Genomic DNA, 25,468 nt, shown 5'->3' with positions numbered 1-25,468 from the left:
AGGCTTGAGAGCTGCCTGAACAAACTCGCTACAACGTCTCAATATAGGAATTTCTGGATTTGCGCAGAGCATCTGACTTAGTGATGTCAGGAGAGGCAGTGCCTAATGGCTACTATCAAGACATCAGTCAACCCGAGTCAGGTTGTGACTGACACAGTGATAAGCGCAGGACGGTGGATGTCACATTCTGCTGCTGCCTGTGGCGGCGTGAACAGGTGGCTGCAGTTTTGAAAGTAAGTTGTGGGACTGCAGAGGCAATGGCACTGCTCACACCGCTGCGCGGTAACTTAAATTCAAGATCCCCGGAACGACCGTTGGACCCAACCCCATGTGGAGCCCAGAGTGCAGCTGCTGCTGACCCTGAATGCCCCGGACGGCACGCTTGCCAAGTGAGTTGTTGTGGCCAGGAGGACTCAGAGGCGGGCAGCCCTATGTTGTCTGGTCAGTGGGTTTTCACGAGCTAAGTCCGACGTTCTTGAAATGATACGGCGTGCCCTGGCTCACTCTGCTTCCCAGCTCTGTGTGTGCCTCTGCCTCTTGCCCTAAATCAATGCCCGTGGTGGTGGTTGTCAAGTGCGTGAGTTAGTGCGTTAACTCTTTACTTAGGCAGCTCATCTGGGCTGCTGGCTGTGGAGCTGGGCTGCAGGTAGCGGCCCGCCAACCCTGGTGGACCCCTTCAAGTTCATTATCCCCTCATGGGTCCTCCTCGTCCCAGTCCTAACAAAGTGAGGCAGTCCTGCCTCCAACCAGCCAATCAAAATCGAGGATCCCCGTCTCCTTGGGAACGATTTGAATGCGATGGTGCAGTGGTCTGCGGAGGAGAAGAAGATGTTGAAACCTTTTCAGTCTGTGCTTAAGAAGAAAACCTTTTTCCATAAACAGGGGTTTCAGGGGGCTTTGTCTTCTCAGCCCTTTTGTGGTTGGGCCTGTGGTCGGGGGGCTGCGTGCCAGTATAAGTCCCGGCCTCAACAGAAGTAGCAGCAGCATCCCCCAGGTGCTGGACAAAAGTGACAATGCTGTAGTGGGGGCTCGGCTCAGGTTCTTTCTGGCCCGTTGGTCAGGTCTGATTTCCGACCAGTGGGTCTTGTCTGTCATCAGTATGGGTTACCAGATTCCCTTCTGGGGTCCTCCTCCTCTGGACTTCTCTCGGGTTACCCCGTTGTCTAAAGATCCCGTGCAGCGGTCTGCCATGTTGTCAGGCTGTCGCCCTATTGTCGTCAAAAGGGGCTATTGTTCCGGTGGAGGAGAGAGGCCTGGGGTTCTATTCCAATCTGTTTCTGGTCCCAAAACCAGATGGTTCCTTCCGCCCGATTCTGAATCTCCGGGTTTTGAACAAGTTGGTGCGGCTGGATCATTTTTGGATGGTCACCTTGCAGTCCGTCATTCCTCTCATCCAGGAGGGCGATTTTTGGGCTTCTCTGGACTTGGAAGACGCCTATTTTAACATTCCGGTCCATCCAGCCAGTCTGCGGTTCCTGAGGTTGGCGGTGCAAAGGATGCATTTCCAGTTTTAGGTTTTGCCTTTTGGCCTCTCCACTGCTCCCAGGACTTTTACCAAGGTATTGGCTCCTGCTGTGGGGGTTTTGCAGCATTGGGGTTTCTCCGTGTTACCCTATATTGATGATTGTCTGATCTCTGCTTCCTCTTTTCTAAGGCTCTTCTAGTGGTGTGGAAGCTACGTTGGCCTTGTTCCAGGATCTGGGGTTCAAGTTGAATCTGGCCAAGTCTCATCTGGTTCCTGTTCATAGACTTCAGAGACTTCAGAGACTTCAGTTCATCGGGGTCTCTTCGACACCACTCTGGTAGCGGTGTTTCTCCCTCCTGTTTGGATCCTTTTCCTGCAGACTTTGTTTATAATGTGTGCTTACATCGTGCACTTAACAAATTGTTGATACATCTATGACCTGAGGATTTCTTAGCATATTATGTTGGCCTTGGCCGCTATTTTGGGGAGGTTGGTGGTTCTCCTCACCTTACAGCATCATCTTCCAAATAAGTGTTTTTTATTTCCAAATACTTGTGTTATTTTCCTGAGTGGCGCCAATATACCTGAGCATTAAACCACTGTTCATTAGTAGTTACTCTGTTGCGGGACATGTTGAGTCGCCTATCTGCCCTGGCTCAGGTTTGGTTGCAGGTCCAGGGCTTGATGGCTGCCACCACTGCAGTGGTTCCTTGGGATCTCCTGCATCTCACGCCCTTGGAGACTCATCTGTTGGCTCGGTGGGACCCCTCCTGGGCAGATTACGAACCTCTGGTTCCTCTCTCTCATGGTCTGGTTCAGGACTTGGGCTGGTGGCTCTGCACTCCCAATCTGTAGAAAGGGGTGCGTTTTTGACTTCCTCCTCCCCTCTTGTTGACTACGGATGCCAGCCCTTGGGGTTGGGAAGCCACTTTGGGGTCCTTGGAGGCCACGGGTCAGTGGTCTCAGAGGGACAGCGCCCGTTCCTCGAACTGACGGGAGTTGGCGGGCATTTGGGGGGCAGTGCAGTTCTTTCAGGTTCCTCTCCACGAGGTGAACCTGTTGGTTCCTACTGACAATCAGGTGGCTCGTTGTTACTTGAACCGCCAGGGGGGGACCAGGTGCGCGTCTCTGAATCTGCTGGCTTCCATGATTTGTGCCTGGGCGGAATCTCACCTGTTGGCCTTGAGGGCTGTTAACATTCTGGGGCATCTGAATTTTCATGCGGACGCCTTGAGCCGCAACCTTCCGTCCTCTGTTCTGTACCTTCTCTCTGTTCCTCTTTTCCGGTACCTTTGTCTTCAGTTCGGGACTCCCTGGATCGATCTCTTTGCCGCCCCTCACAACGCTCTTCTCCCCAGATTTTGTTCGGAGGTGGTGTGTCCTGAGGCTTGGGCGGTGGATGATCTTTCGATTCCCGGGCCTTCTGTATGCCTGCCCTCTTATTCCCCTCCTCCCGAGGGAGCTGCAGAAGATTCTGGGGGAGAGGGTGTCTGTGCTGTTGATTGCTCCTTTTTGGCCCTGCTGCCTTTGGTTTCCTCTCCTGATGCAGCTGGCAGGGGACAGGTTTGTCCAGTTTCCCTTAGTCCCGGCTCCCCTTCAGTATCCGCTCCTGTCTCTGCCCTGTCTTCGTCGCTTGCATCTGACGGCCTGGCTCTTGAGCGGATGACGTTGGAGTCTTTGGGCTGTTCTTCTGTGGTAGTTCATGACATACAGCTGTTGCGTAGGCCTTCGACCCTTAAGTGCTATGGTAGACATTGGGGCTCTTTTGTCTCTTGGTGCTCTTTGCATTGTGTGGATCCTGTGCTTGGGAATCTGGCTTCTGTTTCTCTGGGATGGATTTTTGAAGGCCCTTCCCCTTCTACGTTGTCAGCTCAATGGGCTGCGGTTCGTGCTTGTCGGGGTCCAGAGCTTCCTTGGAGGTTGTTGCCTCTTTGGTGAGTCGGCTTCTTCGGAGCTTTCGGCTTCATCGTCCGGTCTCTCCTGCGACTGTGCCTTCTTGGGATTTGCCTACTGTTTTGCGGGGTCTTCAGTTGCCCCCTTTTGAGCCCTTATTGGAGGCAGACTTGTTATAGTTGTCCGCTATAGTGCCCTTTTTATTAGCTACCACCTCTGCTCGGCGGTTGGTGGCATTGGGTGCTTCGTTTATCTCCTTCCCTTATTTGCAGTTCCTACAGGATAAGGTTGTTTTGCTGCTTGACCCAGCTTTTCTGCCTAAAGTTGCCTCTCAGTTTGATTTACAGAAGGAGGTGATCCTTCCATATTTGCCCATGGAGGGGGGGTTCTATTGTTCCTTCTTCTTTGGATGTTCGCAGGGCTCTTCAGATTTACCTCCAGCGTTCTCTGGGGTTTAGGCTTTCTCCTGCCCTGTTTGTCTCCCGTGGGAGTATGGCTAAAGGAAAGAAGGTTTATACTTCTACAGTCAGTCGATGGGTGCGTTTGGCGGTCTGCCAGTCCTCTAAGTCTTCGGGTCTGCCTCCTCCGTCTCAGGTGCAGGGTCGTTCGACATGTTCTGTGTCCGCTTCCTGGGCTGAGGCAGCGGGGGTCTCTATCCAGGAGGTTTGTAGAGCGGCCACTTGGCAGTCCCATCACATGTTTGTTCGGCATTATCGCCTTGATGTTTTAACATGCCTCTGTTGACAGTTTTGCTGTTGGCGTTTTGAACGCTGCTGTTCATTAATCATTTGTTTGATTAAATGTTGTACTTTTGCATGGATCCTTGGTGTCCTGCATTTTTTGTTCTTGTACCTCTGCTTGTGAGTTCCTCACTTTGTTAGGACGAGGAGGACCCATGAGGGGGTAATGTCTTGTTACTTACCGTAATCTTCATTACCCCGATTAGGGTCCTCCTCGTCCCAGTCCTCTTCCCTCCCTCCCTCCCTCCCTCCCTCCCTCCCTCTGTGTTTGTGTCTAGGACTTGTTGATAACAGGCATGGCGGTGGGTGGGAGGGTCTTATGTGACCTTTGCCTTAAAGTTTAAAGCGTTTTGATTGGCTGGTTGGAGGCAGGACTGCCTCACTTTGTTAGGACTGGGATGAGGAGGACCCTAATCGGGGTAATGAAGATTACCGGTAAGTAACAAGACATTTTTATTAGGGTTGACTCGTTTTTGTAAAACACTTGAAGCCCTTGCTGCCGGCTGTGAGTGGCAGTTTTGAGTTGTCTCCCCATATAGTAGTGCAGAGGGTTAACATGCCTGCACCAAAGAGCATGTACCTTGACATGACCGAACTGTATTTTATGTAGACAGCTCAGTGGGTTATTGCTTGTGCCACAGAGATCTTTTTGTTACTTGTGGTTCAGCCACACCTGCGGCTGAGCTGGGGAAGGGGGTGTTGTGCTTAGACATAACGTATGGGTGTAAAAGCTCCTGCTGGAGAGCTACTTGTCTAGTATCAGTTTTGACTCACCATAAAGTAGCGCAGAGGGTTAAAATGCGTGCTGCAAAGATCTGTTGCTTTGTACCAGTTTCAAGGTCTTCTTAGAGTTTCTCATTCCTCAAATGGGTGTAATTTCTGGTATTTATATGTTTCCCTCGTCTTCATTGCTTGATTTTGCTCGCGAGAAAGTGTCACTCGTAGTCGTTAAACTGTCACTCATAATTACACTGAAATTATGGAAATGTCACACATAGCAATCTGAAACCGTGGCACCTATGCCAGTCCAAAAACGTAAAGCTGAAAGAATCTGTTTGCAGTGACCGTGGTGCAGAAAATCTCACCCACTTTACATATATCATGATATCCGTAGGACACGTACTGACCTTATGCACAGGAAGGGAGTCGTTTGCGAGTCCCACAGGCAGGAAGTGGCTCGGTAGCGGTTATCCTTGGGACGCTTCCTCTGTTATTAATATACATCCTTGTTATAAATAAATTGCCTTTATCCATGGGTTGATAGCAAGCTAGGCCGGGGCTATTTCCACCCTCAGGAAATGGCCGCCACACTCCTCAAGGTTAAAGCGCAGAGATCGGTTATGGACCGCAGGGAACAGTCGTGTTTGGTCTCCAAAATGGCGTCTTGTCTGTAAACACAGATGCAATCTTTGCTTTGGCTGCAGACCAAGAGAGACACCTTAAAAACCTCAAAGATTCGACGTTTGCCGACGCGCCTCCAATTATAGCATTTTAGGTGACTAACTTGTAGTTTTTGTGAGGTAATGCGGCTATTGAGCAAATAATTGTGCCATTGTGTCTGCTTACTCATTCAATAACTGTTGCTTGCCAAAAAACAATTCACCTCGAGGTCCGAAGTAATTTAAAAATGCTTGTTAGGAAGAAAATTAATAAGAACACCACGAATATCACAATGTACTACTTCAGAGTGAAAAATGGTTAACGATTTTAACAGTTATTGAAACCGCCAATATAATAATTTAAATACCCCTCTCCATTATTACTGCACCGCTTGGTGACTTAATCATTTCAATTGTTTTCAAATAACTACCAACTGTTATCATGACTCTCCAAAACCAGGGTGTCCAGTGTTGGTCCATGAGAACTGGATCCAGGCCACATTTTCAAGATATTCACAATGGATACATTTGCACGCAGCTCATCTAAAAAGGAATAACTGGACAGTCAATGGTAAACCTGAAAATCTGGTGTATGGGCCCAAGTTGTAGGACCCTCTCCCAGGAGTGTGCCCATGTCAGTGCTCATTCAAAGAACCAGTTCACAGTTCTTGAAAACTCTCTTTGTTGGTTAGGGCTGTGTACTTTGGAGTTTGTTTTGGCACGATGTTTACAACGGTGAATATTGTCTTTGTGTGTCAAGCATATAGAGACTGCAATGTGGGCTCATGCGCTTGCACCTGTGCTGCGGCACTAGTATTTGGCCAGATGTGCTCCACGCTAAGCTCTGTCCTAATACCCAGTAAACCTTCCCTGGAAGATGCGGTACCTAGACCAAAGGTGGCCCATGGAGACAAAATAACGCCAGAGTGTCGGGATAGTTACATGCGATGATTTACATACACTGAGTCGACATAGTAACATTTAACAGTCTTCACTGTGAGATCTGATTCGCAGTTTGCCTTCCTGGATTTACGATGAGCATCCCTGTCCATAAGTACCCCTCTGCCAGCTCGTGCCACGAGTACAGTCTCCTTCTGCGAGATCTTGGGCCATCCTGTCGGCACCCAAGAGCCTCTTACACCGAGCTTACCCATGCGTTCCTCACACTCCTGCACACACCGTCACACTCGACCCGAGACCCTGCTGGCGCTTCTCTGAGACACGGGGTAGCCAGAGACACTCTCCGCTGGGCCCAAGCTTGAACCAAAGCTGAACTGCGGTGTTTAGCAATCACCACAGACAGGTGCCCCCGCAACAACTGCAACCACAGCAGCCCCCCTGGAGCGCTCATCGTCAGACTCCTCCGTCACCTTCCAGAAAAATATTCTCAGTTTTGATTGAAAAAATCTCTGGGGAAGAACCAACCCCCATCGCTATAACCGGGCCTTCCTAGGGTACCCTCTTGGAAAGAAGCTACCTCAACCAGCGATCAAGAGACGTCCAAGAGGGAGGTGAAATCTGTTCCTCCCAACACTACGCCTCTTGCCGAGCTGGACCGCAGGACCTGCTCGCCCAGCTCACCGAATGGACTGGCAGCTAGCAGAGAGAAGAAGCGAAAGCGCCAAGAGGCACAGGGGGGAGATTCAAGCAGCTGAACGCAGGAACCTAGGAGTGATCTCAGAGGAAACAGGGAGAAAGGAGGGAATGTATTTAAAAACGACACGAAGAGAGAGAAACTTGCACTTGTGCGGAATAACCTGTGAAGATAAGAATTAAGGTACATTTACAACTCGACCAATGAATCCTTATGAAGCTCAGTATTAACATAAGCCTCCTGATCCACCCACAGTCGGCAGAGGCACGATTAGAGTTTAGGAGAAAAACGACAAGATACATTATTTTATAACTCACAAATGGGGGGGGGGGGGTCGGGGTGAGGTACATTATCTGGGCGGCGCCACTTAGAACGACGAACTGTGCCTCAGATGAGTGAAGGCCAAAGTTCGAAAAGTTTTCAGTGAAGAACATGGAGTCCGTGATCACAATTTTCAAGCATTGTAATTACTTGACAATTTTCAAATCGTAACAGTTTGTTTTAGTGACTGGCGAGATATGTTAAGAGTGATCCAGGGAACAGCTGAGGGTGACTCCAAGAATCCGAGCAGAAGAGCAAAACGGAAGTTGAAATAGTGGGAAGAAAACTAAAGAAAGGGGAAGCGTGCAAGAAAATGCAGGTCTAGAAGAATCTCCATCTTTTTTGGTTCGAGTTTTAAAAAGTTTCTGGCCAGTTGCTATTAGCAGAGAAAGGGCCAGTAAATTTAGCACGGAGAGCAAGAGGCTAAAGTAAAAGAGAAAAGGGCTTGTGAAATATTTTGATACAAATGTGACCACATTTGAATACAATAAAGTGGAAGTGTGTATATAACACAACAAGTGGGGAGCCCAGAACAAATCACTGAGGAACAAAATAGGGAATGAAAAATTGAAATCGGTGCGTTGCTGCACCACAACACAGCACTAATACCCACTACAATGACGATAACACTTCCCACCACTGCACAACACCAGCCAGTCCACTGTACCCCAAAGCACAGCCCTAGCAGACAATGAACAACCCTCTCACAGCACCCACACCGGCTATCAATCTAACGCCACCTGCCTACATCTCCCAGAACCTCACTCTCACCCCAAGCAGTGCCCTTCCACACCTAGCATTGCTGTCTCCCACCCCAACTGTATCCCACCCTACTGCATTCCCAGCACATCACCGCACTGCCACCCTATTCACCACCCACTGCCACCACACTGCCACCTATGTTTGGCACCACATTGCCAGCCCCACCACAGAAGTGCTGTCCGACAACACTGCAATACTAACCACCCCCGCTGTATTACCAAACACCAGCACTGTGCTATTTCACCATATGGCCACCCTACACTAAAGCACAGCACAGCCACTAGCAGAACACCTGCAAGAGCAGTTCTGGGTAGCAGTTAGTTGTTCCCAAGCCCCACCCGTGATGGGTGCTGTCATTGATGACCGGTCTAGGGCCTTGTGTCCTTCTAGGACTGGAAATGGGAATTTCAGCTTCCACTAAGTAAGGGGCTTTCGAGGAGAGAGCAGACAGTCCTAGGAGGGTTCCTGCACGCCCTTGGCTCTTGGATGAAGCAGCTTTGGGGCTTGGCAGACTCCTTTGGCTCTGTGGCAGGCTCAGTTCCTCGAGTTTTACTCCATGAAGAGCTTGAGAAACGAGCATCACTCTTGTTCTCGGGGACAGGCAGCTTCTCGCCTCTTTGGAGCATTACTCGTGCATTCCCTGGAGGGCGTGGCTTCTGCAACGGCGCGGGCTCGGTCCCAGCCCTGGATTAAACCGCAGCGCGTGGAGCGCTGGTGCCAGGTAGATGTTTCCCTTTGATGGGGGTGTGGGGCTTCCTCCAGATGAATAAAAGGAACTGGTTCTGGGGACAAGTTTACGTGACGTTAAGAGGGCTTTACAAAGTACTTTGAGTTTGTAACCTTTGTTAAAGGAGGAGCAAGAGTGCGCAATGAGGGGAGAGTATGTGGTCCATCGGCTTAAGCTGCCGACTTTGGTGCAGGAAACCAGGGTTCGAGCCGCATCCTGTGATTCTGGGAAATCACTTAATCTCTCTGTGCCTAACTGTGTAATGTGAATACGGTGCTCATGTAAAGCGCTCTAATACCTTCGGGTCGAGTTAGCGCTATATAAATATGCAACTAAAGAAAGATTAATTTTATTTAAGGTTTTTATAGAGCTGTGCTAACTACCCAATGTGCTATGATTCTCGAAGCAGTGGGGTGGTAGGGGACCAGGTTCTGAGTGCACAACCTGGTAGTAAGCGGGACATAGTGAATGAGATAGTAGGGATGAAAGTCGTGTTGGCTGTGTCAGTTGAAATCGTAACTGCCATTTTGTGGCCAAACGAAAAGGACTGTCCATGTTGTGGCTGTTGTGGGTGTGAGGGACTCTTGCACTACTGCTACATTATTTAAAGCTGCATTGATTCTGCTTGTGCTGGTTCTCTTCTGCATGTGAGAGAGGCTTGCACTGCTCATCCTGTGTCAGTTCTATGGTTGGGTGAAGCTTTGCACCAATACAGATTGTCTTTGCCTATTCTGCGTGTCGTGAAAGCTTCTACTGCAGGGCTGGACATTCCTATTTTTAGGTCTTGCTTGAGACAGCGCATGCACTGTCGCTTGCTGGGATCTTTTGTTATCTTATAATAAAAAATAAAAAAAAGGGCTTTGGGTCCGCCTATTGCTCACCATTTGTTTGCATGCTTGTCACTCTCATTTGTTTTCTTCAGTGCTTCATTTGTAAAGAAAATAAGAGCCAGGGCTCTCGCCAGGAGGCCCCTGCAGCTCGCACCACATACTGCCCCTGCCAGCAATACCAGTGATACTAACAAAACAACTACTAACCATCACACTCCTACAAGTGTGACAATTCAGACTATTCCAGGCCCCAAAACCTGTAAGAATGGCTTGGGCGCAGGTAATAGTAATTTTTTTAATGTATATTGAATTAATAAGTCACTGTTGTTGTGGTCATCTCTAAATTAGCCAAACAGCGCCACCCTGTGGCAGACAGCCACAAGCACCGGTGTTGACAATTAAGTGCCGGTGCCGAGCACCGGAAACCATCGGCTCAAATTAAGCGCGGGTTTTCTTTCCATAGGCCAGTGGCAGTTGTTTTCATTTTGCCAGTCTTGCTGCAGACAGATTTGGAGGATATGGGTTTCACCATCTTAGATTCAACACGCACTGCATGGCTTCAGCCGCATATGCTTTAAAACTCTCTTTCCTTTGTTACCGCTCTCGCTTAATTGCCGCTTTCATCGCCCTGCAGACCGTCAGATCATGAAGCTGAGTGCAAACAGGGAGAGGCCAGAGAAAGACAAATTTATTTATTTTGCATTTTTATATATAGCACCAACATTACCCAAAGGTGCCAGAGCTCCTTACACTAGATACATGTCATTACATGGATAGTTACAGAGGGTTCAAGAATTACCACATGTTACAAAATATAGTTGCATAAGTTCTAGAATTACAAAATTACAAAAGGAAGCAAGTTATACAGTGGGTGGATACAGCAGTGAAACCGTCAGTATATGCAGCATTGAGATAAGTGTAGGCACCTGGTGAAGTGCATAAGAGGTGAGTGGGCATCCTCTCAATGGAGGGGAATTGGCGGCCATGTCTTAGCTAAAGTATAGTTGTAGGAGGAGGGCTTTCAGTTCCATTTTGAAGGTCTCCTGCATGGTGGTAGTGCGAAGGTTTGGAGGTAGTGAGTTCCAGATTCTGGTTGCGCAGCAACATTGTGCCAGGAGTCGTTCCTGTTCAACGGTCGGGGGATAAGGACTGATAGTGCAAGTACTTCCTGAATGTGCTCCGATACAAATATGCACGAGATAAAAACACTCCCTCGCGATCCTGAAGCATTCTTCTTTGTTATTTTGGACCGCACTCTTACGTGGATTACCATTACTGAAGATGACGATGACACTGGTTCTACTTTTCTACAGCGCACCCCGTTGGGTGTATTTTCACATTTTCTTTTGCTCGTCATCCATATTATAAGATCATATTCAGATGCTTAAAATGTAACGCCAAACAGATAATCAATTTTCGATGAAATAAGTGTAATAAACGAGTGGACATCCCTGCATAATAAATTGTTACTGACTTTAAGGCACTCCCTCGCGCTTTCTTCAGTGTCTATTAAAGCCTGACGCAGTCATCCGTGAAGCGCCGGTAACCGCAAGTCACCGAAGAAATCAGTGGAAATGAAAAGGCACCGCATCTTTCGGTAGAGCAGGCCACGGGAGCCCCCTGGCTCGGGTCAAAAAGGCTGCATTTTCGTTCCAACGTCACTTAACTCTAGTGGAAGGAGACAAACACACCCCTTCTGTCCAGGAAGCCGCAAAAGACCAACCGGATGTATGGGGTACAGACGGAATATTCCGGGGGGGGGGGGGGGGGGATCTCACACCTGCTGTTGGGCAGAGGAATGGTCTAGTGGTTGCTACAGTATTTGAACTATCAGGAAACCACATTTCTGATGTAAACTTTCTGATGTGACCAAGCCGTTTATCTCTGGGCATATAATTTGGCCATCATTGCAAGTGCCTATGAATGGGGAATTAAGGTAGAATGGGGTGTTATCACACGGATTTCTGCTGTAAATTCTCAGAATTCGGGCAGTGAGACTTGAGAGAACTAGAATTATTCTGAACTTTAAGGCCGCCACTCACAAATATGAAACAACAGTGTGTAAAGTATTTATGCAGCAGATAAACAATAAAAATAGAAAACACAACACTAGAGGTATCCCACACTAATTTAGAAAAATAGAGCGACATTTAATAAATAAATTGAGACCAAATCAACAAAAACCCAATCAGTAGAAACAAAGATATGCAGTTTTACAGGTTTAAGTAAAAAATAGATCCAAGAAGTAGAAAGCACTAACTGGGGGTATCTGGTCACGCTAGACTGGGACTAAGTCAAAAGTTCAGTGCGACTGTGATTGAGTGCAGGCCGGATACAGGGACCAGGATAGCTCAGCTGCAAAAGTTGCCATCTCAAAGTCCAGTGCACAGAGCTTAACAATTCAGGATTTCACAGGAGGAGCTCTACTGATGCCAGTCAAGGATCCAGGACATGTGGAGGCAGCTCTTGGGGATCAGGGACTCACTCCAGCAGAGGCCAGCAGGCCTCAGGCGTGCCCAGATGCGGGTCCAGGCAGGGGAAGTTGCAGTAGGTCAGCTTGGCAGTTGCAGGGAGACCTCTAGAGCTTGTTTTGTCTCTTTAGCTCAAAACAGGCCAACAGTCAGCCCAATGACCTTTGGAGTCACTCAGGTTAGCCTGGGATGAAGGGAGAAAGGCAGGCCTCAAGCATCTGAGCTTTCCGCTGAGAGTTATAAGGCAGGCTGCAAGCAGCAGGGCTGTCCTCTGGTAGTAGCAATGCAGTCCTCTGAGGTACAAAGAAGGATTCAAGCAGAAGGACAGTCCTCTGAAGTACAAGGCAGTCCTTCTGGGTGTCCTCTGGATGTTAAGGAGTGAACTGATAAGTGGCTCAGCAGGTTTAATACATATATCTGGGGCCACCTTTTGAAGTGGGGAAACTTCTAGTCCACCCACACATCTGGTTCTGGAAAGTTTCTTCCTTTCTCTGCCAAGGCTCCAAGTAGTCTAGGGTGACAAGAGGCAGATGTCAAGTTCCTTTGTGAGTGTGCTGGAGACATCCCTTTGAAATGTAAGTGGGGCAGGGCACACCTCCACCCTTCTTATCGTGGCAGTATGACCCTCTCTCAGCTACACCAAGGTCCTATTGTTCACTGTCTGGGCCTAATACTCATTCCTGACGGGGAGCAATTAACAGACACATACAGTTGGAAACTCCTACCAGGCCTCAGAAAGTTTAGGGCAGGAAAAAGGCAACTTTCTAAAACTGGCATTTGTAAAATTGTAATTTAAATTCCAACTTTGCCATCAAAGAGGATATTAAATACAATTCATTTGAGTTCAAACATGATATTTATACCTGTTCCCAATCAAACGTTAGCACTTCTTAAATGTAATAAGATAACCAAATGTTATCCTATGGGAGAGGCAAGTCTCACAGTAGTAAAAACAAATTTGGGAGTTTTTCACTACTAGGAAATGCAAAACTTAAAAGCACACATCCTATCTTATAAATACAACGCACCTTCCCTTATAGGCTGTTTAAAGCCTAACATAGGGATGACTTATATTTTTAAAAAGGGAGGTTTAGGCCTGGCAAAAGGTTTATTTCCCCAGGTCGAATTGGCAGTTAAACGCTGCACTATAGCTTTCAATGGTAGGCATGAGGCATGTTTTAAAGGGCTACTTAAGTGGGTGGCACAATCAGGGATGCAGGCCCACTAGTAGCATTTACTTTACAGGCCCTGGGTACATATAGTACCACTTTACTAGGGATTTATATGTAAACTCAATGTGCCAATTGGGTGTAAGTCAATTTTACCATGTTTAAAGGAGAGAGCACAAGCACTTTAGCACTGGCTAGCAGTGGTAAGGTGCAGAGAGTCCTAATGTCAACAAAAAACAATTTCAGAAAACAGGAAGGGAGAAGGCAAAAGGTTTGAGGGAGACCCTGCAGAATGGGCCAAGTCCAACATCCATCCACGTAGTCATATCACTAATGGAAGCACACTGACTCGAACAGGGCTTAAGTAATCGCATAGGTCAGTGCTTACATTGACATTTCCATTCCCAAATTATGGTTGGGAAGGTAAACCTGCAGTACACCACTCATGCATTTCATGGGCTGTGGAGTATAGGGGTCTGTGAATTAAAGCCTTTTTCACATTTTCTTCCTTGCCCCTGAGGGCAGGCTTTGCATATAGGTCAGATGCATACGAGCAAGGCCAATTAAGCACACCGAGCACATTTTGTGTATTTACAAATTAGGTTTGTGAATTTGAGCATCTTCTAAATGCGCATTTTCCCAAGTAATGCATCTGTAAATTCCTAAAGAAATATTTGTGAATCTGGCCTAAGTAGGCTTTGTATGAGGTTTAGTATATGGAGGAAAGAGATAGCTGGTGGACTTAGTAGTGGGTGGACTGAAGAGGACACTGGCAAACTGTCTGTCTTGTGCGGTGAGAATGTGCTTCTGGCAACGTGTTCAAATATACGAAACATAGTCTCTAGACTTGCGCTTACACATTTGTGTTTGGTGCGATGATGAATCTAAATATGTACACAATAGTACAAAAAATATCTCACAAGTCTAGTTTTTACTTTGTGGCCATGCATCGCAGCTTCAAGCTCACCTTTTCATTAATGTTACATGACTCCCGTCTGCCTTGCTTCTGCAATCTCCCCGCATGTAATTGTGCTCTTCACATCATGCTCAGTGGGCTGCTGCCAGTCTGTGATCCAGGGATGCCACCTTCCCTACACTGGTCCTTATAGACCACTCACTGTCTAATGCTTGTTTTATGGGCCCTGTGTGACCGTGCTCTTCTGGATTGGTCACACCCTTTCCTCCAAAGCACTGGTAACATGAGAATATAGGGATTTACCAAATTGCCTTTGAAGTGGCAGATCTTTCTTAGCTATGTTGTACAGCAGTAAGCTGTTGTGTAGTATAGTTGAAATTAAAAAAAAAGTGCTATGGCGTGGCCAGCATTGACCACATCATAGGGCTTGTTTGTTTACTTTCAGCCATGCTGCACAGTAGTGCGCTGATGTACAAGATGGCCGGAAAAAACAATGACAAAGGCAATAGCTCTCTTACAGGCGAAACCTATTTGCTTTGCCAATGCATTTTCTATGAGTGAGGTAAGAGTGCACTGCCACCATCCATGCTACATATGTTAGAAGATCTCTCATTGGCTGTGCCCAAGCCTCCTGACCTTTGAGAGGTCCATCCTGTTGTAAAATCTCGAGTGTGACTGACTGCTTAGCCATCTGACCTACCACCATTCATAGGCACCATTTTGAAGGGGAATTTAAACCTGCCCCAGCCCTCCTTACAGGGGCACATGTCTGGTGGGACACTTCCCTTCCCTACCCTTCTCTTCACATCCCCTTTTGCCGCCGGCCTATAAATGAAAAGAAAAAAGGTGGCAAACAGGACAGAGGAGACTTTGAAGTAGGAATGTAAGGTGGGCCCAAAGTGAGGCTGAGAGGAGGAGGTGACATTTGGTAACTAAGGAATGATGAGGGAACAGCGTAAGCAAGGCTGAGATGAATAAGCCTGACGGAGAGTGAGGGTAAAGGAAAAGAGGCCAGTCAGCCATGGAGACGAAAGAAGAGGTAAAGGAAGATGCCACATGAGAGGTACAAGGGGAGTGGGTATGGGAAAAGCCTATAGGATGGAATGCGAAGAAGTGTGGTGAGGCTATAGAGGGATATAGAGGGTTAGTGGAGGAAGTGCATAAAACAAAGTACGGGAACTAGGATCCGGAGCGCACGTGGAGGCAGGGAGGTAAAGGCAAGATGCCACATGAGAGGTACAAGGGGAGTGGGTATGGGAAAAGCCTATAGGATGGAATGAGAACAAGTGTGGTGAGGCTATAGAGGGATATAGAGGGTTAGTGGAGGAAGTGCATAAAACAAAGTACGGGAACTAGGATCCGGAGCGCACGTGGAGGCAGGGAGGTAAAGGCAAGATGCCACATGAGAGGTACAAGGGGAGTGGATATGGGAAAAGCCTATAGGATGGAATGCGAAGAAGTGTGGTGAGGCTATAGAGGGATATAGAGGGTTAGTGGAGTAAGTGCATAAAACAAAGTACGGGAACTAGGATCTTGAGCGCACGTGGAGGCAGGGAGGTAAAGGCAAGATGCCACATGAGAGGTACAAGGGGAGTGGATATGGGAAAAGCCTATAGGATGGAATGCGAAGAAGTGTGGTGAGGCTATAGAGGGATATAGAGGGTTAGTGGAGGAAGTGCATAAAACAAAGTACGGGAACTAGGATCCGGAGCGCACGTGGAGGCAGGGAGGTAAAGGCAAGATGCCACATGAGAGGTACAAGGGGAGTGGATATGGGAAAAGCCTATAGGATGGAATGAGAACAAGTGTGGTGAGGCTATAGAGGGATATAGAGGGTTAGTGGAGGAAGTGCATAAAACAAAGTACGGGAACTAGGATCCGAGCACACGTGGAGGCAGGGTCAGTGAGTGAGGGGCGGACACAGAACTAAAAAGAATAAACTATCCTTTGACTATATTGTTGGACATTACCTAGCGGTACCTGCATATATAGTAAAATGCACCCACCTCAAATAAAAGAAAATGCAAGTTCATTTACCTTCACACTGCTGGAGAACCCTTGCTTCCTTTTAACCTAAAGCAACTCAGGGTTGTCATCAACAGTGCAGGAACGGTTGTTCTTTACCAAAAAGTATGGGAATTGTTTTGATAAAAGTAAAAAAAAACGTAGGAACGGTCTTCCCAATAGATCCCGCCCCCTTCAACCTCTGTAGACAGCACGGTCGAGCCTGTGGCTGAGTGAGGATGTCTCTGTTTTGCAGGCAGCCTGGTGGATTTTCTGAAAACTGATGAAGGATTCCAGCTGACCATCCACAAACTCATCGACATGTCGGCGCAGGTGAGGATTATGAAGGAGTGAGTCTGAGTCAGTGAATGATAGGACTTTTGTGTGTGAATGTGGCTGCAAGGGAGTGAGTGTGTACGGGTTTCTGCAAGAGTGAGAGGGTGTGTGTGAGTGAAGATGTGTCTGCAAGTGAGTAAGATGGGGTGTGCGTGTTTCTGCAAGTGTTAGAGGGTGTGAATGAGTGGGAATATGTCAGCAATGAGTGAGGATGTGTGACCACGTTACAGCACGTGAGCGTGTGTGTGAGTAAATGAGAGGGTATCCTTGTGAATGAGAGTGTGCATGTGTGTGATTGAGCATGTGTTTACAATGAGTGAGTGTGTGCATGTACGAGCTGGTGTGTGTATCTCTGTGATTGAGCATGTGCTTTCAAGTGAGAGCGGTTGTATGAGAATATGAATGTGAGTGATGTGAGTGTATGTGTGTGTGTGTATAAGAGGAGTTCTGTGAACGATTGAGGGTTTATCTCCAAGCGAGTGAGAGTAGATATTACAGACACCATCGGAAAAAACAATTGGAGGTGCCTGCAGGTGAGTGAGCAGCATCTGTGAGTAAATCAGTGTTGGGCATTCAACCCAAGAATCACTGCTATCAGTCGAGACAGTCTAATTAGCTCAATTTAGGTAAATCAAGACTACAGCACACAGAAGGGCATATTACAATGAAGTGACGGAGTGCTGATGAATACAGGCCCCAGCTAGGCCCGCAAAGCACAAGGGTTCGCTCTCCTGTAACGGAATCTATAAGGAAGTTGGCACGGAAACTGCAAAGTACAAAAACAACGTTTATTAACCCTTAAGGGTGGTCCTACAATCCACACAACACTCTTCAGTATTGTAAGGAGTAGCACAAAGAACTTGCGTACACAGTCCCCTTTTATACACAACAGAGGGGCTCATAGTGGGTGGATACAACATGAGGTCGAAGAACATTACCATTTATGGTCATTCTCGATACTGAATCAATACATGGGCGGAGCTAACACATTCTTCGAGCCCGCGAAAACACATGGTCAAGCAAAGCTAATTATAACAGATGTGGTCAAGTCTGGGCATGCGCCAGATGGACAAGAGAGCTATTTATAAACAGTTACTAGGCAGAATACAGGAGCAACTAACACAGAGGTCGGACTCTCCTCGTGACGAACACGTGGCAGCATGTCAATACAAAATGGAGTCCGGACTTCTGTCAACATAACGAGGAAAACACGATCTAAAGGGGAAGCATTAATGTTTTTCAGTAAATGCTTAATCACATTCTGCTTTAATTTACAACAGACGACCCTTTCAGCATTTACTGAAGACATCCGGCTTCCAAGAATAATCATCATATATATCAATTATCATCATTCCCTTAACCTCTTTAGCTAGACCCTTCTGGCGAGCAACATCGGCAATAGCTTTCTTATCTGGAATGCAGAATGAAATGCATACGGAACAGCACAATGGTCCACATTGAATACACATACAGAAAAGGAACAAAACTGCTATAATAATGCAGAGACCAGTTAAGACCTTCCATCCCCAGGCAGTAACCAACGCCCAAAACCATCCAGAAAAGGACCAAGTGCCGTTTTCTGTGTGGATTTCAGCTGCTATTTTATGCAGCTTGTTAATGGCGTTATAAACGGATGGCGTATGATCAGGGATGAACACACAGCAGCTACTTCCAATAATTTTACAGGCTCCACCTCGATCAGCTAGCATTACATCTAATACCATACGATTCTGTAATGCAACAATCCTAGTTATTTGTAATTCTTCCGTAAGATTCCCAAGAGCAGCAGCAGTCTGATTTGTCACAGCTTCTACCACTCTTGTCAATCTTCGGATCTTCCTACTATTCAAAGCAGCTCCAACAAAGAAAAACAGTCCTAGGTTAAAATCAATATACTGTTGCAAGCTGGTATCGGTTTGATCCACATCATCAATTGATAGAGTACGTTTATATCTATTTACAGTCACATTATTCAACAGTTTCAAATCTTTATGATACAATGCAGGTGCTAGGAATACAGGAGGTAATAGGAAGGATACATAGCATACCCCAGACCACCCAGCCGGCAAACGGTAATAACCTTTATTTCCACATACAAAGTAGGTATTATGGGACGCTAGGAAGGTACTGTTATTTAACCCGTCAATGTTCAATACGGTTATGCAATCACTGACACCAACAGGGATAAAACCCACACTCTGGACACACAGGTCCGCTTGGGCTTGGGCCACTTGGATCACAAATTTGTCCTTTCCCCCAGTGTCTCTGGTGTTCGTGAAGATATAGGGAATGGATTCATTGTCTGGTCGGTACTCTTCCCATTCCCAAATTGTCCCATTTGCTTGTGGATATCCATTTTTGTCCTGATGACATTCTTTATTGAGTCTGAAAAGCAATCGTCCCACTGTCGGTTTCCGAGTGGCGAACAGCAAAGTGTACCATGCTCTACAAGAGCCATTATGAGAGAAAGGAAGTGGTATGAATGGCGTACCTCCTTTCTTCTGATGGGCTGGCATCATCCCACATATCCAACAGTTCGTAGCGTTCGTAGCAACGTGGGTGTGATGCAGCATCTGAATGAAAGTGTTGTTCAAATAGGATTGTCGATGCTTCAACTCTTGATATGGCAATGTATAAAAGTAGTGCTCCGCAGGCACTGGAGTCGTCAACACAAGCGTCTTTCGAGCAGGAGTTGCCTCCTCCACAAACCATGTGGTTATACCAACGATAGCTACGGTTAGCATGAACCCCAACGCACAAAGAATTTTCTTCTTCTCCATGTCAAAGGAAACAATACCCTGATATCTTCCTGTAACTAAAAAGGTCTGTCAGAACTCTTCCCCTTGGGCAGCGGTTGATTTCTTCACCAGCGGGCCAAGACGGGTGTCGCTACACTAATGCAGGGCTGATCCCCCCCCCTTGCCTCATCGGCTCTCCGTTTCACTAACCCAAGGGCCGTTCTGACAGTATGTCCCGGTACTGGAAACCTCACTTCCTTGGTCGCAGATGATATCGCCTTCCTCCAGAAGTCGCGTGGTCCGGAAAGAGCTCCTCAGTGTCGTTTGGCTCCGCAGCACGGCCTGTCTCTGCTGCTAGGATTTCTCGTTGATCGGTCAGCACGGCAGACTCCACCAATCCGGACGGTACCTTTCGACAGTGCAAGGAATGGATCCAATTCTTCCTGTTCGAGACTCGCACTGCCGTCCTTGTTGCAAGGAGGACTTGCTCAGGTCCGACCCATCTCGGCTCCAAACTGTTCGTTCTGTCGAAGACCTTCACCATGACATGATCCCCAGGCCGGAGACCATGTCCTTCGCCGGTAGACCGATCCGGGAGCGCCTCTCGGACCTGTTGATGAATAGAAACCAAATTATCCGTTAACTGTGCCAGATAATCGCTCATCATTACACAAGGTACATCATACACCGCCTTAGGCCTTGGTGGACCCCAAATATTCATTGGGCGTCCAAATACGATTTCATATGGCGTAAGGCCAGTCCGAGAGTGTGGCACCGACCTAATTGACAATAACGCCAGTGGCAGGGCGTCTGGCCAAGTCAAAGATGTTGAAGCTTGGATTTTGGCGATCTTAAGCTTCAGTGTACCATTATACTTCTCGACTAGTCCTGCAGACTGGGGGTGGAATACGGCGTGGAACTTCTGGGTGATGCCTAGGCCCTTCAAGACATATTTTATAACATCCGCTACAAAGTGAGGGCCATTATCACTCCACAGAAGTCTACAGACGCCGTATCGAGGGAAAAACTCTTTCAGCAATAGCTTCGCTGTAGTCATTGCAGTATTGTCTTTCGTAGGGTACGCCTCAACCCATTTACTGAAGGCGCAAACCACTACTAGAACATACTTCAGATTGTTACAGCGCTCAAGCTGGATATAGTCCATCTGCAGAACCTCAAAGGGTGCAGTGGGCGTCGCAAATCCTCCTGCTGGAGTTCGAGTACCTTTCCCTGGGTTATACTTCAGACAGATCATACAGGTCTGCACCACCCTCTTTGCTGTGCTAGCAATCTCTGGATGCTCCCAGACTTGGGTAAGCAATTTCACAATTGCGGAAGCTCCAACATGTGCTAGCCCATGTGCCATTTGAACCATAGGTTGTACGAAAGCCGTGGGTAACTTCCATCTATCCATCTGCTTATTTCTCCAACAGCCCTCATCATCCAGTTCTCCTTCGCTAGCCCATTGTTCCCGCTCTTTGTCAGAAGCGGTCCTTTGTATTTCTCGCACTTCTTCCTTCGCATCACGCCATCTTTCCACCTGTGATTTTACTACATACATGGCAGTAGCGCCGGGCTGCATCGCAGTCTCCCGTGCTATTCGGTCTGCTAACGCATTCCCTTCTCCAACTTTATCAACCACTTTCCTATGGGCGCTACACTTAACAATGGCAATTTTCTTCGGGTATGTCAATGCGGTTAAGAGATTGTGGACTAACTCTCCATGCATTATCTGTACCCCATGTGACGTTAAAAACCCTCTCTCCTTCCAGAGTAGGCCGAAATCGTGCGCTACTCCGAAGGCATAGCGGCTATCTGTGTAAACATTCACACACAATCCTGTACTGAGCTCACATGCTCGTGTTAAGGCTATCAGTTCCGCTGCTTGAGCTGATTTCTGCGGTATGCGTGCTGTCTCCACTATTGTTTGTAATGTGGTAATTGCATACGCTGCTGAAGTCGTACCATCTGGTAGCTTCAGGCATGATCCGTCTACCCACAACTCTCCATCTACATCTGAAAAGGGCGTATCCTGGAGATCAATACGGCCCTTTGTTTGTTCCTCAGTCACAAGAATACAATCATGCGCTTTCTGCGCCTCAGGCTGGGCCTCGGGGTATGGCAACAATGTGGCCGGGTTTAATGTCACGCACCTTTTTAACGTAATATGAGGAGCCAAAAGCGTCAACTCATATCCCGTTAAACGGGCACTGGTCAAATGCTGCGTCTTTGTTTGATTAAGCAGGGCATCAACAGCATGGGGAACTAACACCAACAATTTATGGGACAACACAATTCCTTCACTTTGGCGTATTGACACAGCTGTCGCCGCTACCGAGCGAAAACACCCTGGTAATGCTCGGGCGACAGGATCAAGCACAGCCGAAAAGTATGCACAAGGGCGCTGCTTATCGCCGTGCATCTGCACTAAGACTGATAATGCACATCCATCTTTCTCATGCACATACAACGAAAAGGGTTTTGTATAATCAGGGGTCCCTAACACTGGTGCTGAACAAAGGGCCTGTCTCAATTGCTGAAAAGCAGCGTCACACTCATCTGACCAGGGGATCGGGATGGGCGTGTCTTTTGTCAAGAGAGCTAGTAACGGCTTAGCTATGTGTGAAAACCCCAATATCCACTGTCTACAAAAAGAAACAAGGCCCAAAAATGCACGCACATCCTTCTGCGTGGATGGCCTCGGTGTGTCCAAAATTACTTGGATACGATCTGGTGTGAGTGCACGCCCCTCCTTAGACAAAAGGTGACCCAAATAAGTCACCTTTGGTCTACAGAATTGCAATTTCTTCCTGGAGACCTTGTGATTGTGGGATGCTAAAAAGGAAAGTAAGGCTAGCGTGCTTTTCTCGCACAACTCCAGGGTGTCAGCCGCCAACAGGATGTCATCGACATATTGAATGAGGGCGACCCCCTCGAGTAAGGCAAAGGAGTCCAACTGTCGTTTCAAAGCCTGACTGTAAATACTAGGGCTTTCTGTATAACCTTGGGGAATTCTACAAAAACGATAAGATCTATTGTTTAAAGTAAACCCAAAAAGAAATCGGCTATCAGGGTGAATGGGAATAGAAAAGAAGGCATTTTTCAAATCAATCACTGAGAACATGGTCGCCGTAGGCGGGACCAAGGTAAGCAACGTCGTGATATCGGAGACCACCGGGTACTGAGGTATCACGATCTTGTTTACCTCCCTCAAATCAATTATGAACCGATAGACCCTTGCATCTGTATCCTTTTTCAGAATAGGGAGAATCGGACTGTTACAGATATTATAGGGAACTTCTTCCACTACTCCTACTGCGATCAAATCTTGCACAATCTGTATGAGAGCTTCCTCGCCCTCCTGGGAAATACGATACTGCGGGAGGCGTGGTAGCACCGCCCCCTCCTGGACACTAATGTGGACCGGAGGAATCACCATTTGTCCCACATCTGTGTCCGAAGTCGCCCATAAAGCTCGGGGGAGGGTAGCCAACAACGCATCCTCTGATATCGTACACATCCGCCCAAACCTGGGATAGTTGTCATTTAATATCACCCTCACACCCTCAGGGGAGCAGCGGATTGTAGCCCTAAAGTACTTTAACATATCAAGGCCCATAATGTTATCCGGTGTATGCGGAGCAAGCAGAAACGGACAGGGCGCAGAAAAACAATCAACTTTAAATGCAAGGGGCTGTGAAAGAGGGCTGCGGGAGAGTGTACCGTCAAACCCTACCGATGTAACTATTGAGCCGGATGGGGGAGCCCCCGGAACCAAGTACCTAGACAATGCACTACGTGTCGCTCCTGTATCCACTAGGAACTGATCAGTAGAACCTAAAACTTCAGCCGATACATAAGGACCCGTCTGATCGACCGGCACCTCAACTGATTCGGACCCCCATCCAACGCATTCCTATGCATGCTGAGAATCATGATATCCCGATTGATCGATGTCCGATACATGATACTGGTGCTGGCGATCAAAAACATTTGAGCTATCTCGGTGCTGCCCGGCAGTATCGAAACGGACATTATCGTTAGAATTCCCTCTAAAGTTCGAGAAGCCCCCTCTACCTCTCGGGCCACCCGGAGTGTGCCCCTGACGCGAAGCACGCAACGCTGGGCAATCCCTGGCCCAATGGCCCAACTGCTTGCAATACGCACACTGGTTCCTATTCAAATCAGATCGGCCCGAAGGGGGACCATAAGATCCGCCCCTTCCTCTATTATTATTACCCCGTCGGGGCGGGCCATATACTTGTGCTAACATCACCTTGGTTTTGAGATCTTTCGATTTCTTCTCCTCCTGGCCCTTCGCCTCGTGCTCCTGACGCTCATAATACTGAGCGATAGTCAGAAGGGCCGTCGGTGTCGCGGAGGACCAAGAACTCTCACTCGCTTTTAACCGGGCCGCAACTGCCGGTAGCAGATTAGCCACATATTTGTCCGCGAAAAGGTGGCGGCCTGTGTCGTCAGTAAGCGACTGGCCACTAAAGTCATGAAACGTTTCTTCAAAGCGCGTGAAGAAATCTGCAACTGACTCGTCAACTTTCTGTTTACATGCAGCTAACATATTCCAGTCAATCTTTTTAGGGGGGATAATCGTCTTTAACTTAGTCACAATAGCAGCGGGGAGATCTAAAATACTCTGCGGCGGTTTCTGCGCGGGCTTCCTTTCCCTGTCTTCATCCTCAAGCTCAGACCACCGGGCCTTAAAGGCAACTATATCATCTACCTTTCGTACAGATCGCCACATATCCGGTGGTAGAATAAGGCCAAAGAACAGGTCTATATCTGCTAAAGTCATAACGCAAGAATTCAAGGCCCCCTCGACTTCTTCATAGAAGGCCGCTGGATTCTTACGGGGGTCAGGCAACGCATTCTTCAATGCCATAACATCGGCTCTATGCCATGGAGTATAAACCCAATTATACACAAAATATCCCCTAGCATCGACAGAATTAATGTCCGGGCTAGTCCCCGCTCCTTTAGGAGGAACATACAAAGGCGCCGCCTCTCGCATTGGTTTAGCATGCACTACATCATCCTTATCTGACTGGGAGGTAGATGGGTAGCCCCCTGCCGCAACCGAATCCGACTGCTTCTCCTCCTCCGCTTGTTGGCGTGCTTTCTCTCGAAGGGCCAGCACCTCGTCCCGCAAGGCGAACAGCCGCCGAGCCGCCTCAGGAGCCTTAGAGGGAGAAAAAGCACCGTTACGTATTGCTCTAGCGTCCGAAGACACTTCGTCAGGCTCAAGGACATGAGAATATTTTCGGAAAGCAGTAATCACTTCTTCCGCGAAATGACCCAGAAAATACACTTTATCTCTCTCCTGCCACGGCCCCCAAGTTTGAAATAAGTCCTTCATGGATACCTTGCCTTTAAGCGCACGGAAGGAAAGTGTCCGAAGCTCAGCCATTTGCTCGGCCGACAGCATGGACCGTGTGTCTACCTTACCCGAAACCGGGTCAGAATCTTGCGGCCGCGGAGCAGATGCGCCAACATAAGGGGGCGGAGAGCGATCTAGCAAATAAAAATCATCATCAGGATTATTAAGGACAGGATAAAGCGGCTGACGAACAACATATTGACCCGAGACCTGTAGCCTACGCTCTTTCTCTTGTCTGTCCGTTTGCTCTTTGTCCTCCCGACGCTTCGCTTCCTGCGCTCGCACATGATCATTTTTTCGTTGCTCCTTATCAAACAGCGCTTTCTCACGCTTCTCTCGCTCACGCACTTCCTTCACCCATAATCGCACACACTCAAACATATCCTGCCGAGCACGTCGCTTACACATACACTGTTCCACATACTCAATCTTACGTATATCAAACGATCCATACAAAGGCCATCGCAACTCAGGATCCTTCTTCGTGTATTTCCTCCATAACGTGCTGTACATTATGGAAGAAAGACCATGCTTCACGTACATATCCCTATTAGGAGTCCCCTCTGGGGGAGCTGGAGCAGATTCCTCGAGGTTCAACCGGTTTCCAAAACAGCAGCACCACTTACGGAGTGCGCTAAAAGCAGGCATGCTAGGAATAATGCAAAATGTGCAATATTATAAAGAAAATGGCACTTAATCGTTGCGCCGTTCAAAGTTTACACAGCTCCGGA

At 47.8% G+C, this 25,468-nt stretch overlaps 1 protein-coding gene across 2 annotated transcripts in view; it reads left to right on the top strand.

Annotated features, from left to right (window-relative positions):
• Window positions 1–25,468, top strand: part of LCK (LCK proto-oncogene, Src family tyrosine kinase) — a 327,731-nt gene that overhangs the window by 261,260 nt on the left and 41,003 nt on the right. For both annotated transcript variants that reach the window (XM_085648416.1, XM_085648415.1), the window contains exon 10: window positions 16,528–16,604. In XM_085648416.1, coding sequence (XP_085504542.1) covers window positions 16,528–16,604 — 77 coding nt within the window. The remainder of the gene's footprint in view (window positions 1–16,527; window positions 16,605–25,468) is intronic.

Source organism: Triturus cristatus, chromosome 3_2 (genome assembly GCF_964204655.1).
Source record: "Triturus cristatus chromosome 3_2, aTriCri1.1, whole genome shotgun sequence".
Classification (NCBI taxonomy): Eukaryota; Metazoa; Chordata; class Amphibia; order Caudata; family Salamandridae; genus Triturus; species Triturus cristatus.
The sequence above is the reverse complement of the archived record's forward strand: the minus strand, read 5'-3'. Positions and strand labels throughout refer to the sequence as shown.